This window comes from Bombus fervidus, chromosome 5 (genome assembly GCF_041682495.2).
Source record: "Bombus fervidus isolate BK054 chromosome 5, iyBomFerv1, whole genome shotgun sequence".
NCBI lineage: Eukaryota > Metazoa > Arthropoda > Insecta > Hymenoptera > Apidae > Bombus > Bombus fervidus.
The window spans coordinates 13880675-13898989 of NC_091521.1; the positions used below are offsets into that span (position 1 = coordinate 13880675).

Genomic DNA, 18315 nt, shown 5'->3' on the forward strand with positions numbered 1-18315 from the left:
CTTTTAAGTACTTTCTTTCGCAGTCTTATAATTTCAAATTCGATCTATCGCCAACGTCAGATGCCATTATATCGTACGTTAATTGACAATTGACCGAACATTGTGAGAACGAGCATGTGATTTCGTGCAACGAATTCGGCACCGGTGGCACGACACACGCCAGATGGCTCGATCGTAACACGCGACTTATTACGTGCCCCACGTCCATTAGCTGTGTCGTTTAAATTGCAAATAACGCTCCAATAAGAGACAACAAAGTTTTACCGGTGCCGTGCTATCGGCAACTTTGCTCGAATCTAAATGTTACTAATTACGCGAAGCGAAACATTTAACGATGACTAGCCAATAGCTACCCCTTCAAGGTTTACATGCGCGTGACAAAGGGGTAATTACGCTGTATACCTAGTTAACAAGGCTTTCCGTTAAGAATCGTAACAGTCACTGATTGCTACGGATATCGTAAAACCCTTGCAACCATCCGATATCGTGAAAACCTTGGCGAATACATACGAAATGAAATGTAATAGGTACTTAAAAAATAGAAAAATTTAAAGTTTTATAGATATTTAATTAACTCAATCACGATAACCCATGTCCGAATATCATTCTCTAAATTTACCGAGCAATTTTACGCGTATCATTTCAATGACGTTCAATAGCAACGGGAATTCGATTAATTCCGCGTTCTATCGGCTTGTGAGTATACGATTCAGAACTGCAAAAGCTCCATAGTTAATGGGCACGATATTATTTCGATGTCCACTGAACGCATCGTTCGATTACTATCGCCGACGTTTTTCTGTTCGTAGATGTCGCAAGATTGCTAAACGCTTCTGCAAAGTTTGAAATTTCACGCGTACCGGCACAACAGTAGCCGGGAATTCCGCATCGATGGCGTGCAAATGAATGGGTTAATTCAATAATAAATCAGCGGGTCCGGTTGTTCAGCGACGCGTGAATTCCATTATTAACCCTAGCAAGCGCGCAAGTGCGATCATTGCTGTAACATTAACAGGCTATAAAATACTATAAGTACCACGATGCGTTACCTTTTAAATTAAACGGAGTTTCCGGAATCCTACTATAGAAAAACATGCAAATTTTATGGGACATTTTCTTCGGAACGATGTAGAGCTGGTCGAGACAATTTTACCGCGTGCACGGAACCGTTGATAGCAATTTACGGGGCACACAGATCCAGGTAGCGCGTAATTGAGCTTCGCACCGCCCGCTGTTGCGTTATCGTTCTCTAAACGCATTTCGTAAACGGAAACCGAGCAGATTTTGTGACCACGTTTCGCGTTATGAAACTGACGATGCGACGACCGCATTAGCGACATCACTCCGTTCTGGAATTCCGCTCTTTACCTTCTCACCTGGGAATCATTAGCGTTTCCTCGACTGATTTCGTATTACGCGTTCGCCATTGAATTAATTTCCTCGGTGCCGCAAATTGTTCGATTGCGATGTTTCCTGTAATTTTATCTGTAGAGCATTTCTTCTTTTTTTAGGAATAACCTTCGATAGAAAGCAAAATAAATATATCTTCGCTACTTTCATGTACTAAATTCCAACCGTCTATCGGGCAATTTATTAAAACTATTTTTGTAACGGAAATATTCATTCAGGTCTCCGACGTAGAATCAATATCTGTTTAATTAAATCGCCGGCACACGTCGGCCAACATTCGTTTTGTAAAGCGGCGGCGTTGCCGCGAGAAAAGGGTTGGCCCTCTTTCTTAGAGCAGCGTGTCGCTGTCCGTGGGGGTGGACGGGGGCAATGCATCAGCGGTTAATGAGCAAACTTTAATATTCTCCCGGACTAAAACTCGACCCGCCACCACCTATCTTCCAACGACCACGAAGCAACCCTTCGTAGCGAGGTTGAAACACAGGGAGCGGGGAAGAGAGTTGGGAACGCGATCGTACGACTACCATAATTATTGTGAGCCTGGCAAACGAAGAAAGAAATGAAGGTGGGTTGTTAAAGCCACCTGGAGGGGTCACAGTCTTCTTCTCCGTGTCAAAGTCTAGCGTTTTTATTAATCTGGCGAAGGTCTAATTAACATGGATTCCATATACTAAAACCCTTGAAAGTGTCTTCAATTCCCTTGCGGGATTAATAAAGAAAAGTGGACCTTCTCAGATCAGCGCAAACTTTAGCCAGAGTTTCTTTGTGACACGACAGTTTTGACTCTAAACTTGGAAGATCTGTAGAACAGATTATCATTAGCATTTATTATATGCCTGGGATTCTGTTCTGTGCAAAAATCAAGTTGTACGCAGAAGGAAGAGAACCATAAAATAAAAGAAAACGGGAAAAACTTAGAAGAGTCAGAAACCAAAGAATTAATGAAGTAACCTGAGTCATAGAGAAGGATATCGTTCGTTCCAAAACTCTGCGAAACCAGCAATTTTAACAGCGTGGAGGTCGCCATGGAACAATGAAGATCGAAAAATGGTCGAAAGGAGAATATTCCAGCATGTTTCGTTTGCAATGGCTGGTACAATTTCAAGATGTATGCGTGAAGCGGGTTAGCCTAGGAAGGGATGGAACTGTCCCCATCCGATGTTCGTGGCATCGTAAAGCGGGTGTTAAGCCCGAATATGAAGCTTTTTCGCCAGTATCAGCAGGAAATTCTGCAGTGCGGCGGCCAAGAATGTGCTAACGACACGCTGGGAAAGAGAAGGCGAAATTGAGGGGGAGGCAAACCGTCGTAGCAAGTTATAACGTTGATTTAGTGCTTGTAATTACGACAGAATGCATAGCTTTCCAGCGACAGAAATGCCGGACTTTCGACATTTTTTCTTCGTGCACGCAGCTTTACTTGTTCCGCGATCTTTCAACAAAATTTCAGACAATCGATCTATGTAAACAAATAGTTTCTACCTTGGCGGAAAACGGAAGTGATTGAAAAAGGAAATAGAAGAAGTGGCTCGTTGAATGAAATCGTAGCACGGGATTACCGGTGGAAAATCGTTCGTTACCGGAACCGATGGTGTGCGATCAATCGCGAAGCAATTTTAATCAAAATAATTCGCTCGTTGGACGAGATGCTCCTGTACCCGCGGCATTTCACACTTCCGGTAGATGAAAAGACAAGCTTCCTGGAATTCTGTCACGATCCGTACAGTACATTTGGGAAATGAAACTTTGTCCGTTCGATGTCATTAATTCGCGGATAATAGAGAGCGGTTCATACGATGAAATTTATCTGTGATTAAATGTGCTTGGATTTGCTTGCTCATTCACCTGGTCGCGAATCAACGATTTGCTTCTAGAGGAAATGAAAAGCGCTTTTACGATAGTACGATAGCGATGATCATGAATGCTTATTATTATGAGTAACGTTGAAACAACGACGTTGGATACAGGTTACTTTGTATAATATAAAATTAAAGAAGATTATAAACCTTCTATTTCACATAAACAAAAAACCGATTCTAAAGAGAATTTGCACTCAGGATAAACGAAATAGATCAATGCACGATCAAACGATCACAAGTCATTTTTATCCTTCCTAGTAGGAGCCGATTTAAAATTGTTTACAAATGTCCACATGGATCGTGCCCTAAGATCTTGGTAAAGTCACCAAATCTCATTTGTACTAAATTAAAACAAACTACATTTAATATCCGATCTACACTTCTATTAACGCCTCTTCGCGTGAATTTGATCGCGAAGCTGAAGAAGTGCGAACGCTGAAACAAGCTTGTCACGTCTAACCGAATCCCGTCAGCTTACGAGGAACAAGCTGACAGCTACACACCTACGAAGTTACAATCAACACGAAAAAAGTCTCGAGGAGAGGTGTCGGCCGACTGGAATCGCTTGCCAACTTTCCTACGGCTGCCTATTCACTCACCGCCGGGCCAATCTTGAAGCCATCACAGCTTCGAATCCTTTGGATCATCGCCAAATCGGCTACCGAACTTGCCAGATTTCGTTTTGTATAACGATTCAATGATATTCAGATTAATAATAATAATAGAATAAAGATCTTCTAGAGAGTATAATTAAAGGCGTGAAAGTTGAGCATATCGAGAAGTTGCTAATTTCTTAATTTATTTCATGCGAAAAGAACGATGTTTGCACAAAAACTTATAGATATCCATGGTTTTATTTCATAAGCCGCAACCTTGCCATTCTTTAAGCTGATATCTTAAATTTCCCCTTATCGGTATATCCGTGAACTTCGACTTTTTGTTCATCGCAAGTTCTGCACTTCGTTAACGTTTACATTAACTCACCGCAAAGTTATAACTGAACCGCCATTTCTGGTAGAGTTCTTGTCTCGGGGAGTAGCATTTTTTTGTTCTGGCTGTGCGAAAAGTTTGTGCCGGTAGTCAGGAGGCGAGCGTCCGCTCGGTTGAAACGGATAAAAGTGCGCTTTAAACAGCGAACGAAAACGAGGAAAAGAAAACGGGAACAGCTTTCCACGTGCCGTGCTTACCTCGAATTCTCATTCAGTTTGTTACACTGCTGCGACAGAATACGTTGAAAAATAGTCGACGAAAGAATTCAAGGACCTTTTTGCACTTCGAAGTCACACATATTTTCGACTAAAGTCCGTAATAAATGGTAAACGTGGAAACGCGCGTGTAACTGTTTAGCTTACGTTCAATCTGTTACTCTTTTTCGCGCCATTTTTCTTTCGACAGGAACAATGTACTTATATACGTGTATCGTGCGGTATACTCGTTGTCTGACGATACACTAACCCATCCTACGTTATACCGATGCTATCTTACATTTACTCTACCGTACAGACACTCCCACTTTGCTTCATTACCTTTGAAGCTGACTACGTTGCGTTTGTCTAATAAGGAACAGCTGCACACTGTCTTACCTGTCTGAATTCGCTATCGGAGTGATCACAGAGATTCGACACGATACATTGAAGCAGAGATTGAAATGTAGGGTCTTACCATCGCATAGTATCGATCCTTGATGCATGGAATCGATCAACTCCCACATGTAAAATCACGAAAGGGGGAAGCAGGAAATCACGTTGAACGTCTCTTTGGCGAAAATGCAACCATACCGCGGAATTTGGATCACAGCTTTTGGATTGTGCAACATTTCCATTTAATCGTTACTGCCGCACGATTACGTGATCTATTCATTCGGTTATCCGTTTGCCTGTCTCTATGTGTCGGATACACTGCACGCAGATTGTTGCACTGGATGCTTACGAAGTCGTGAACAGAACGGAAGGACACATATAGTATAAGCGCAATTTCACTCGAGCATTCGTGAACAGCTTCTGAAACTCGAGGATGCCTCCATTGTATTCGTCTAAGAGCTTAGGCGTAAAGTAGCGCTTTGTATTCACATTTCGTGATAATTTACGGTAATTTAATTGCGGCTAGAAAACAACAACACGACTGTTGAAATTTTCATCTAACTATTGTCTGAACATAGACAGATCCTCTCTACCTTATTACCTCAATCTACTTCAAACAAGTTCCCTGTTGCACCTATAAACAGTTTGTTCTAATTACTATATTCGACGAGGAACTTCGTGATCGAAAGGTCCTTTTTGATAAGCATTGTACCGTCGAGGGAATTTATACGATGACGCCTGCACCTCCTTCTCGATCCCAGCACGATACGCGCCTCTTTAAGCACTTGATCCACTAAATCCGAATTCGTGACTATACATTGGCCTGTTGGAACTTCTGTTCAAGATACTTCAGCTGAAAACGGGTCAGGGACTTGGTGCTTTAAACGCAAGTAGCACAATTGGGGCGTCCGAGAATTACCATTTACCTCTTTAATTACAGAATTAAAGCGGATGGGAGATTCTTTCTCTGCCAGATCCAGAGGGACCTTTACACGCCTCCAGCTTTACTTTTTCTCCTTTAAATTCGTTAAAATTCACCGTGATCCTAAATGAGGTCTGCAAACAAAGGACTACCTAATATTTTGGGGTCTTTTCTAAATGTTTTACGAGTGATGAGGCTGATCCAACGGCGTCCAGAGACATCCGAGGCAACTCGAACAGAGTTCTTGACCGATATATTTTACATTCCTGATCATTCTGTGCGCAATTCTCGCGCTAGCACGCGAACCCACGAGACCAATTTCCGCGATTATACGCCAAACAGGAAAATATTTTGCCGCCTGGGAGCGCGATTCATCAAACCGCTTCAAAATCAAGCGTCACGAAATTTAACATTTATCCCCTGCCCAGCTATAAATCTCGCGGAATCGTCCGGCCGAATAATACGCAGCCACAGTTCCCCATTATCGCCGCGGAATACTCGGATCGATGGTTTTTTGAAGCGGCATAGCGCGTCATAGAATTCGGTCAATTGGTTCCGTCGATTAAATTCCGCTTCACCAAAAGTCCGACCACCTCGATGCGGGATCCAATTTTTTTTTTTTTTTTTTTTTTTTCTAGCGCTGCTATTCGTTACCGGATAACCGCACGGTTTTCTTTGAAAAATTACGTTCGACGAAAAAGGGGATGATTTTTCATCGTTGATGGGACCAGTCAGCTTTCCCTATCGGTCGTATTGTTTCCAACGATTTGAGAGCTTTGTGAATTTCGTGGATCGTTTTTCACACAGCGTTTTCAATGTTTACCATTTTTCCCGAGTTTTCGGTGTTCGGAAGCTGTCTTAAAGCGAGGTTTTCATATGTCTTGTCGGAAAAAATCGAATTCTCGCTGGCAAACTGAAGCTCTCGCCGCATGTTTTCTCGCTCGTAAAAAGAGCATGTTTGTTCTCCATCGGTTGACACCGAGATCTGCCTCCCTAGAGGCAGAAAAGGTCGCGAGACACGAGCAGCTATATGTTTCGTGCACCTACGTCGCTTTCAGCTTTCGAATCACTTTAGTGCTATCCGTGTGACATTGCCGAATAAAAATCTCTCCTGCAAACTAACATTTTTTACGATCATCTTGTAATTATTTTTTAATTTAATGTTCTTGCGACATCACTTTTTATATTTTCAATATCCTATCGCAACACTTTTACAGCTAGTTTTAACAATATCGCGCAATCCAACATGATTTCTTATAGTTTCTGATTTCACAAACCACTAACCGTATATCAAAGGAAAATATCTAGTCGACCTTAGGTCTCTCGATTCGATTTCCATGAAAAATTCAAGTGTCGTCAAAGGATGGAGAAGCGCGTGTACTGTTCCTGTAAACAACGGCTTGATTGCGTATTACCTGCAGAAAACAGGATAAAGTAACCACGTAATTGAACCGATGTCGCAGTACGGGACAACGACCCCTCTCTTGTATGCACGGAACCACGGACAAGCAAAGTTCTCGATAGTGAATTATGCCGTGATCGTGTCCCGAATCCTGGTAAGCGAATCGCCGACCACATTCTGAATTCCGTGGCCGTGTTCTTCCAGCCTGTCCGTGGCCGGACTGGAAACGCGCGAACAAAGCGCACGTCGCGGCTCGCGGCTTAATTCACTTTCGATTCGCTACTTGTTGCGTTAATTCGTCGATGCTTGCGGATTGGACGCGCCTCCTTCCAAGCCATTCATTTCCCGGAAAGGTTAACGAGTATCGACAACCGGAGACTGCGCTTCGATTAGTTTGGTCATCATCGCGTAACGTGACAAGCATGCTATTTGAGACAAACCATACAGCTTAGGAAGCTTCGATCTGTCTTTGCTAGTATGATAAAGAGACATCGATAGAGAGTATATTATTCGATCTATTCACTGCTATCGCCACAAACACGTTGCTTCGAGTTAATTATCTAAATAACGCCGTCGATATAAACGTTACATTTTGATCTCTGTCAGTTTCTATAAGATGACGTGGAAAAATGAAACAAAACGCTGTATAGAATCATCATTACTTAAAGCAAAGACACTTCCGCCGAATAAATGGGCATATTCTGAAAATAGCGTAGCTGTATTAAGAAACGGGTACTTTGAAGGTTGAACATTCCACTGCTGGAAGACATCTTAGATTTATGTAAGATTCCATTTGTCAAATAGATCACTTGAAATTTACGTAAATGAATTGTGAGGAATAGTAATAGGACACGTAGAGAATATCTTTCGAATACGAAGAGAAAGCAGAGTGAAATACGACTGAACAGCAGTCGGTGGAACTGCGATCGGGCTATTCGAACAAGTCTCCATGTGCATACGTACGTATCTAAACAACGATTTACGCTTTCCTTGCAGGAACCCGAACGTGATCGATCACCACAGTCGAAACGATACGCTTCTGCTCGCCAGCCGGGAGAAAAGCCGTTTCCGTAGCTTGACGTGGGATCAATACGATCCAGTGCACCAGAAATACTTGGAGATCGGTAAGTCACTGAACATCTGAAGTTCTCAAATCACTCAAGTCGCTGAGATCCTGTTACACGAATTTTACGAAGCTTCGTTCTTTTGACCATCTAATTAGAGGATAGCTTCATCGGGCGCACAGTGCTCTATGGCACTTTTGCTATATGATTTCATTTAGAAGACCAGTAATACGTGGCTCATGAATCATGTGCGAGTCGAATTAACGTGAAATCAAGGGGTTAGCCGCCAGAGGCATGTTTCCATCGCAGTGGAAAAATGAAGTGCCCCCTGTGGAAACGGGGTTCGTGGCTCGCTTGTCCAGCTTGGAAAGAGCCGAGAGGGAAAAGACGTTTCGCGAGATCGTTTTTATTTTCAGCGGCTCTCGAGCACACGGCAGATGACGTGAAAGGAACCCTTTGACCTGGAAAAGAATTTGCGGCCTTTTTCCCCGCCGTTTCTTTTCTCTTTCGCTCTTTCATCCATTCCCTCCCCGTTTACGCTTTTCTCCCCCCTCTCACTCTCTCACTCTCTCTCTCTCTCTCTCTCTCTCTCTCTCTCTCTCTCTCTCTCTCTCTCTCTCTCTCTCTGTCTTTCTCCACCGATCTTTTTATCTTTTTTTCCCCTACTCCACGCGCCGCGTTTTTTACCTCGTAACGTAAAGATGAACGCCAGCATAATTCCATTAGCATTTCAAGGCAATGTGAAAGCACTAATTAAGCTAATTAGGAGTGTTTCATGGCAGCGATTCGCTTGATACAACGAGCATCACGGTTCAAAAGGAACGCACGCGAATGTGTAGCGAATTGGAACAAAAATGATATTCCGACAGGTGTAGTTGAAACGAGAAATAAACTCTCTCTCTGTAAATAACTGACCACGAACATTCGTTTAATGAAATCATTAGAGCGATGCATTCATCCGTTGAAATGGCGAAAATTCGTTATCAAAGGGATGAAACTGCCACAACACGTGTACAAGGTTGGAAAGGAAGAGCCTTTTTCAGTGGATGAAGATTCGTTCAGCCACGGTCGTCCTTCCGTGAACGAATTCCCTAGCTTTCCACGTTTCCCCAGTTTCCAGGAACATCTTTTCACGGAATTCCGCGTCTACGTGACATGATAGAATTGATAAAAAAAGAGAAACGTATCTATATTCGTCGTATTGGATTCTTATTGTATTCCTCATGAACGAACACCTTCATACGCTCTTCCAAATCTATTGATGGGAATTCGAGGAGCAAGAAGAAGGGCACAGTAGTTCTTATAGCCATGAATTTTTCTGTTTACACGTGGGAGACATTAGTCATAGGAAATTGAACGTTTCGCTTGATTTATCGAGAAAGATTGCCTCGTTCTCGGAGCGAATTTTGTCACTGACAATGACAACGATGTAAGAAATTCGAAAAGAAAATTGAAAAGATCCTTCGAAATTAGTATCGTGGTCGTCAGATGTGATTAAACCGTGCATTATTCAGGTCGAGATTAATATTAGTCCTGACCGATTCGCATATCCTGCCAGTAATAACGGGCTGATGTAATCGTCCTCGGTACTGTATCGAGGCCGGACGACCACGGTGAAATATTGAGCTGTCAAGTGTGTGCCAGCGGTGTATGATACTTGAACGCGGTAGAAACTCGGCGAACGTATCAGACGATCGTTTCATTAATGAGTGATCAATAGTTGGACCAGCGTAATCGTACCGACTGTTGCTTAACCGCAGCGCCGGCCATCGGCTTCGATACCCTATCACGTATAATTTATTATTATCGTTAACCCCCGTCATTTGAAATTCATTAGGCGCTAATTAACCAGGCTCCCGCTATTAACGATATTATCAAAATTTCGTGACTCGTCAACGAGTGCGTCGAACCCGGACTTTATTATCACCCGGCTACGCATCGTTCATAGATCTTTCATCATATCCAGCCATTTTAGGCGTTCGGCTGCGGTTTAAACTGACTGGAAACTATCTTTCGTAAACCTTGTCATTTTACATAGAGAGATATATGGTATATATCCGTGAAAAATGAAGATTATTGACGAGAAACTTTAATTAGTTTAGACGTCTCTAACAAACCAAGTTTCGAACAAATAATTGCAAACAGTTTCGATACTCGAAAAGGAATAAAAGAGAAATTCTAAGAAAGTTGACGTATAAAGTGCGGTCGCGCGCGTCAGTGTAAAAAGAGCGACTTCTCGAGTAGATCAACCGAGAGACCATTCTTCGTGTACCACGCTAAAAAGAGAACAGAATCTTTTCGATCAGCGACACGGGCGGCGAAACAGATCACCGGTGCGGTAGTTCCCGAACGATTCACTGGCTGCTCGGTATCGGTTAAAGAATCGGTGGGCGCGGCAGGGACATAGGTAGGAGTCAGCGAGACATGGCGGGACACGGTTGCAGTTACCATTTCTCAGGGAGTAGTGAAAAATCACTGTGAAGCAATAGTCCACATTCCGTAGCTGTTCCCACGATCCTTGTAGAGCGCGATCCGTGAAAAATGGGCCGTGAAAATGGACCGGAAAGGGAGGACCATTAATTTTTTTCCTTTGTCTTTCTTATCTGACCGAATGAGCTCGGTTTGGATCTCAAGTCACTGGCCTCTTCGTTACCAGCCAACCAGAGAGGAAACAACCCTCTTCTCGGTCCAGAGAAACCACATCTCTGTAGGTAACTTTGTTTTCCTACAGACACAAGCTAATTAATTTAGTTCCATAAAGGGGATGACGACGTTGTTTAGGGATCGTGAAACGTTGTGTCGGACGAGCCTGTTTAGTTACAACAGTTTAAGAAGGGTAGAAACATTCTTCCGTTTGGAATTGACGTCACGATTAATTTTCACGCGAGAAAGAAATTTTAACCGGTACGCTGCTTGATGTGTATGTCTGACGTGTAATATGTATTAATCGATATTCTTTCGCTATATTAATACAAAGGAAGCAGAGTAAGCTTCCTTAATCCCGGGAGTTAATTAACTCCCCGAGAAATTGGCCAAAGTACTAAACGTCATTGTACTCCTCCCTTCTCAGAGAAAAATTTTGATTAAAAGCATCTCGAATGTAAAACGTTTCTGAAAATCGTCGATTACGTTTTTATCGATACTTAAAGGCGTTCCTATCGATAATTGAATCCAACCAGCAACTTTGTACAAAGCAGTAACCTGTATAAATCTTCGTTCCACGTGACCAACCCTTATCTTCGATACAAACATATCCCGTTTCGCCATCGATTAAGGTACGAACAGTAGCCCCGTCGCTCGCACACACCCAGAATCAACCGCAGGACTAAAACAACATTCGGTCGCTATAATTTACTTGTAGTACACGTCCCACCCGTTTTCCATCCTCTGCATCCACCGCACGTAAGCAAACTCCCTTAAGCATTGGCGATGCGAATTTCCAAGAACTCGCGATTTCGTACACGTCTTCTTCGGTCAAATATGAATAGAGAAATAACTTCAAAAGGCTAGTGCCAAGAGAAAAACGCCGAACTGGTACATTAATTTACCTTTGCACGTATAATCATTTTAAAGTAACTCTTTCGTTCTTCTTCTACAGATACTATTTACGGTTATCTTCTACTATCTGTAAATGTTTAAAACGTTTCTCAAAAGTATACGATAGATCATTGTACTTTGATACAACTAAACTTTCCGAAGATTCCTTACTACGATAAGATCTAAACCACTTCTAGCCGTTCGAACAGTTTGTCAGGCGATGTCGTTCCGCATTCGGGACCGCATGCATCTAACCGTGTCCGAACACAAACACGTTGTTTCGAAATCGCAGTTACCGGTCTCTCAACGGGGGTGTCGTGCACGCGATCGCGTAATGGGGGTGTCGTGTGCCACAGCTGCAAGGCAACGCCGCCCAAACTCGCCTGTTTGCAAACTACACGCCAACACATTTGCTGCATCTGTACAATCCGCCGCATTGTTGTTGTAGTCTTCCTCGTTTGAAGCGTCTTGCCATGGTAAGTTGCGAAAAAGATGCAGAAGTGGAGGAAAAAAGAGAAATAGAAAATGGAGGTCAGGCAGAGGTATCCAAAGTTGAAACTTTCTTACCGTTTAAAGGATCTACTTTACAGGAAGCTTCGCGCAAAGTGAAAATAATTCCTGAAGATGCGCAGAGTGCATAATAGTTTACTAAAAATTCTATTTTATTAAATTTTATTTAAAAAATTATTTTCTAACGATAAAAGTAAACTAGTTGAAATACAGATGGGTAATGCGTAATATTAAAATATTGGTTGTAAAATACTGGAAATTAAAACAAATTTATGCGCAAGTGAAAAGAATGTAAACTGACTTAGGTAATGTGAGCAAACACGATATGCATAGTTCGACTGAATCGCTTTGACTGTGACCGTCCCTCTTCCTGCTCTTCTTCTTCCACAACTCTACTTGAACCTATAGATCAAAAAGTACTGATTTTTTTCATTAAACGTATTCTCCAATACACTTCCTCGATGATGTATCGATAAATAATATTTTGGAAAGTATAACAGTTTGTGGGGCAAAGTTATATCAGACAGGGAAATAAAGTTGATGAGAACTATTCATATTTTCACTTCAGCATATGGGGGAAAGTTTCGATTGAAGAGTATGAAAGTATATCAACAAACCATTTGAAGATGAAATTACTTGAGTATGGGGGAGGATTAAAAGAGGCAGAGGAAAACGACGGCAGCATAGAATATGCATTAGACGTTTATAGGATATTTCACGAAAGAAATAGCAAAGGACTAGCAGCAACGTTGCATATATAAACATCCTCTTGGTATTTTCCCGTGAAACATTCAGGCGCTTAAAATGGATTTAAAATTTCCACTGCCTGGTTGCAAAAGTATCGAGAAAAATAATTCACCTACGATGAAGCAGCTACAAATCGATCAGCGTGTTCACCTTTCGCGAATGTTATACATCAGGCTCGAATAAATCATCTTATCGTCGATGCTATGAACCCGACGTGCGCTTGAATAATATGATAGATATATGAAATGAAAGAGAATTCGCGTTTGGCACGTTTCGATAGTGATACACGAATGATTGACACTCTGTGATTGAATGCGTGAAAACTATCTATGGCTGTAAAGTTTTATAATCCGTTATTTATTATTTTAAAATCAGCGAATATGCGTGAAAATATAACACTGATAAAAATGGATACGCGTTATGAAACTTTGTATCGCGTTATAGTTTAAAAATTCCTCTATTCGAAACTGTTGTAGTCGGAGAAATCGTGAGACTCGTTGTCGTGGAATTTTACAAATTTAGCATATAAGTTCTAAACTTCTCTCGAGTTCTTGAATTCTAGGAATTTTAATTACTTCGTCGGCTAACCCCAAGTACTGGCATAAGACATGAACTTTAAGGATTATTACAGCCAAACCTCAGATGAATTGCGCATGCAATTCGGGAAGATGCGCAACGACAAAACTAGTCGTTATTTCGTCGTTTCCTTCGCTTCCGTTGTACCATCGTAATCGTAAAAACGCGCGTCTACGTTTTACGATTCTTGCCATAAATACGTCCAGCAAACCGACGTTTGCTCGCATCGCAAAAGGATCGGCCGAGATCGCGATACTTTTTAACTACCGACACTCTTCCAGGTAGATGCGCAGCGATCGAATGAGAAACGACGCGGAGAAGTCAATCCATCGGCATCGTCTCGCAAACAACCGGTTTCCGTGAAGCCAGCTAACGGCTCACCGGAAGGCGGAAAAAGAGCTTAAGACCCAGCGTTATAGCGGAAGCCGGTGAAACGGCGCGGTGAAGGTTCGTTAAACGTAACTTCACTGCAAGCCATCTTCCGCAACGCTACTTCCCCGGCTCTTCGTCGAGCTTTTACGAAGTGAGAGTTCCTCCTGAGCCGGTGGAACTCACCGGAAGTCGATAATCGCTTGTCATGAATCCGAAATTACGTAGTTATATCGCGCCACGGTACATTTGCACAAAACGCAATTTAAAGAGATAATATCTGGTGTGGTCGAACCATTTTTTTTTTTTTTTTTTTTTTTGAAAGAAAGGTGGGGAAGTGGAAAGGGTTTACGGAGTGGAGAATATATCGTAGGAGAAGAGAAAAATCGCGCATTTTGTAAGACGCTTTTGTTCGTTCACCGCTTCACTCCCCTGTCTTCTTTTCGTTCGGTTGAATTTACGAGCCCGAATTCAACGAACACGAATTCGGAAATGAAGTGTTCTCCGGACAGAAACGGAGGCGCGGCCATTGCCCAGTGGCAATGCGAAAGCTGAAAAGGAGCGGCGGCTGCGACGTGTTATTAAAATTCGCAACTCTGCCGGTTGAACGTTTACATCTAATTAAAAACTGTGACATCCCACGTTTCTTTATGTTCATGACCAAGGAAGTTGTGCACGCATAACTACTAAATAAGTAACGAATTCTGCTTTGCTGTCTCTCCAGAAAAAAAATCTCTTTGTGTACATCTCTGTATACATATGTTATAGCTTTATTAAAATCTTTTAAGCAGATCGCAGTATCAGGGGTTGTTGATGCAAATTTAAAAGACTTTTGGTCACGTTCATGATACAACAACACGATAAAAATTCAGAACCGATCGTTCATAATCTTTTTTAACATTCGACGCATCTAGCAATAATCTTCGACTTATGACAAGCTACTACCACGAGTTTTATCTCCGAGGGTCAAATTTATGGCACGAGCGCTTGGGGGCGCCATTTTTGAAGAATGGCTAGGGAATAAGATGTATGGGCTGACCGATCATTCAAGGCAAGGAGCCAAGGCTGAAAATCGACATGTTGTCGCCAATCTTTAGGTCCCTTCCAATGTTATCGTGTGTATTCGTGAAATTTATGAAATTCGGATCTATACTCGGCTATATTACAACACGAAATTTTTTCTCAAACCGGTAACTAGCGAAACAATTCTCATCTACGCGAATTATAAACGAAAGCGTTATCGAGTTGCTCGATCATGCCTGCGGCTTTTGTTATCAAGGGAGGTATCGTGAACTCTGATTAACGATAACGGCCAACGCGAGCCACGATACAGTTTCTCGTCGTTCGATGCCGTCGATTTATATTCCAGCTTTTATTAAACATTCCTCAGTCTCGGCGAAAAATACAACGGCGGGCTCGACGATAAAGTCTATTCGCGTATCAGCGTAAGTTAATCACGCGATTTCCAAGATTCGATTCTCCTTATAAAATAAACAATACTGAGAATTTCATAAAACTAAAAAACTACAAACGATGCAATTACAAAATAATCACAATGGATACTTTGCTTTGAATATTAAAATTCTTGCTGCATCGCCATCGACGATCGAAAGTGAATGAATTCGCAGTTTTAACAAATTCATTAATAAAATTTCGGCACTTTTCCAATGTTAAGAACGCTGGTAGCCAGGAGTCCTTGTTTATCATCGTTGTAAAGCATTCAGAGTATAAAAATACCACAAATGTGTTCCCCTCGTCTCGAGACACATTGCGTTTTCGTTACAGAAATGCGGCATGCGTTTTAATTAAAATACGGTTATTAATTTAGTGGGTGCAGCCACTGCTGTGAAAATTATTAATAGTTCTCGCTATGAATAAACGTTCGTGTTAGTGCGAACACCGGCGCGGCGTCATAATGCAGGGGAAATAAGGGAAATTGTACAAGTTCATTTCCTTGAACGTTCATTGAACAACGAGCGGGGAGTGGCCTAGGAACGAATCAAAGTAAAATTTAATTGCACTCAAACTCTGCTCAACGTATTTCTCGAAACTGCCCTCCCCTCTCTTCCGTAAGTGGTGGGAAATTCAGTCGAAACTTTCCATCAAAGTGTAATTTAGCTTGGAGGAAACTAAACGTTATCCAGATTTATTGACACCTTTTATCATATTATTTGTAACAGCAAGGACCATCGAATAATGGAAAATATGTATATAACTTTGTTGAAAGTACGATAGCAAAATGAGGCAAAATTTTGTCGAATGTAAATGCTTTTGCACGTCAATTATGACGAATATGCTGCAAACAACATTCTGCATAGCTCGAATCTCACGAAAATAATTATTTTGTTCGATAAAACTGTCAACGAAAGAACAGTGAGATACCACGACTGGGCGTATCAAGAATGTGATTTCGATGAAACTTCGGTATTGAACTTTCGAGAGGCTCGCTACAGCAACCTGTTTAATCTCATAAATTAAAGCGGGTCATCGCGACGTTGGAAAACAAATTTGTCGAAAGTTTGATTGTGTTACACACTATTGTGCGTGTTTGCCGGTGAAAAACTAATTTAAACTCTCAACTGGCTAAGTTTACTGCGGGCGTTTACTTTGAATCATATTGAACAAATTTGTCTACTAACGAGCTATAAGATATATAAGATATGTATCTATATGAGGTTGAGGACGAGAAGTTTAGAAGAAAGTGATTACCGATCGATACGTCGTTAAGCACAGGAAAACCTTTATCCCGCGTTGTAATTTCCTTCTGAGATAATAGAAAACCCGGTCACGATTAATAGTAATCGTAAAATCGTGAATTCTCAAAGGCACAATCGATAAACATCGTACAAACGGACTTTGCGAGAATTGTTCGACAACGTACTGTAAGGCAGAAATTCGTTAATTCCTCCATTCCATCTCGGCTTTCCAGATTTATTTTGCTGATTACCAGTAGAAAGTTTCGTTGGCCTCTCACATCGACCGGAGGGAAGTTTCGGCAAACTTTCCTCCTCGCACTTTGTAGTTGAATCCATTACGCGGATCCGAGAGGAGACTGATATAGATACATGTAAGACCATGCTTCGTTCCTCTTTATCCTAGCGTAGGAATATATTCCGGCAGGTCAGGACAACGACGACGATACCAGCTTCACGAGCGCTGAAACTTTTTCAGGTAACAAACATTGTTGTCCAAGCGCATAGCGCGTCGCGGTACGGCACCGCGCAGCGTCGCACGATACGACGCTCTAAGAAAGTTGTCGCCAGGACGCGTAAGTTTCACGTCTGTTGGCACATGGTTTACAACGTCTACCAAATCGACGAACTTTCCCGACGAGTTTACATACAGGCAAAGATTGTTCCTCGATCGAATTTGCATTTCCCATCGCGAGCCTCGCACGCTTCTCTCGATACTTAATATGGATTTATTATGTTATTACAATCGTAGAGTACGTGTAGAATATTTGATTTGACTACAGGAATGCAGGCTTTGATAAAAGCTTACTTTAGCTTTGTGATTCTTGATATATAAACTTTCGTACGTAGTATTCGTTCGTAAAGGGCACATACGATTCATAAAAGAAAAGACAGACACGATGAAAAGGAAAAGAGAGGTTTATATACTTCCGTAGTATAATTCCAACTGTCGATGTCTTTGCGACGCGCATGTGTGTCGCACCATCTCGGCAAGCAGCTATAGATCATACGTCGTTTCGTATATTTCGATAAATGGCGAACTTTCGCACTGTACATGACAGCTCTTACCACATTGTAATATCGGTATAATATAACGTAAATTATGCAGTTCGTTTCGCATAAAACTGTTTAATAAATCACGCCAGAGTTAGAAGCGATTTATCAGCAATTTTAAAATTTTATCAGCATGAAAGATTCAATGAACGGAAAGATTGTTCCGAGTTACACGATATGTCTGAAATTGCTTAAGATTCTGAAGCAGGAAAGTGGTGCCCTGGCGAGAAAATTCATGCGTGTCATCTTTGGTAGTTCGTAATAAATTAGCGAGTTTGCCGACGGTAGCTTTTCGGCTGGTAGTTCAACTAATCTCGGTAAAAGCAAAATCTCGAAGCTTCGAAAGTTCGATGGGAGAGATAGGGGAGTTGGTGTTTAGCGCTTTATAGGTTTGCGATAGTCTCTGGCAGCTCAGTTACCAATACTAACTCGACTTGCTGCCTTTAATCCCAGGGATAAGTAAAGAAGTCCCAAAAAGAAGGGTCGTTGCTCAAGAGCCGCGTCGCAGTCTCGGTTGTGACCTCGATTCCCTCTGATTTCCATTCGATTCACTTTAATTAATCCGTCGACAAATCGTTGGCGTATCGTTAAATGCC

At 41.9% G+C, this 18315-nt stretch overlaps 1 protein-coding gene across 3 annotated transcripts in view; it reads left to right on the forward strand.

The window, feature by feature from the left end:
- Positions 1-18315, forward strand: part of Nlg-4 (neuroligin 4) — a 263284-nt gene that overhangs the window by 208241 nt on the left and 36728 nt on the right. For all 3 annotated transcript variants that reach the window (XM_072004517.1, XM_072004516.1, XM_072004515.1), the window contains exon 10: positions 8167-8294. In XM_072004517.1, coding sequence (XP_071860618.1) covers positions 8167-8294 — 128 coding nt within the window. The remainder of the gene's footprint in view (positions 1-8166; positions 8295-18315) is intronic.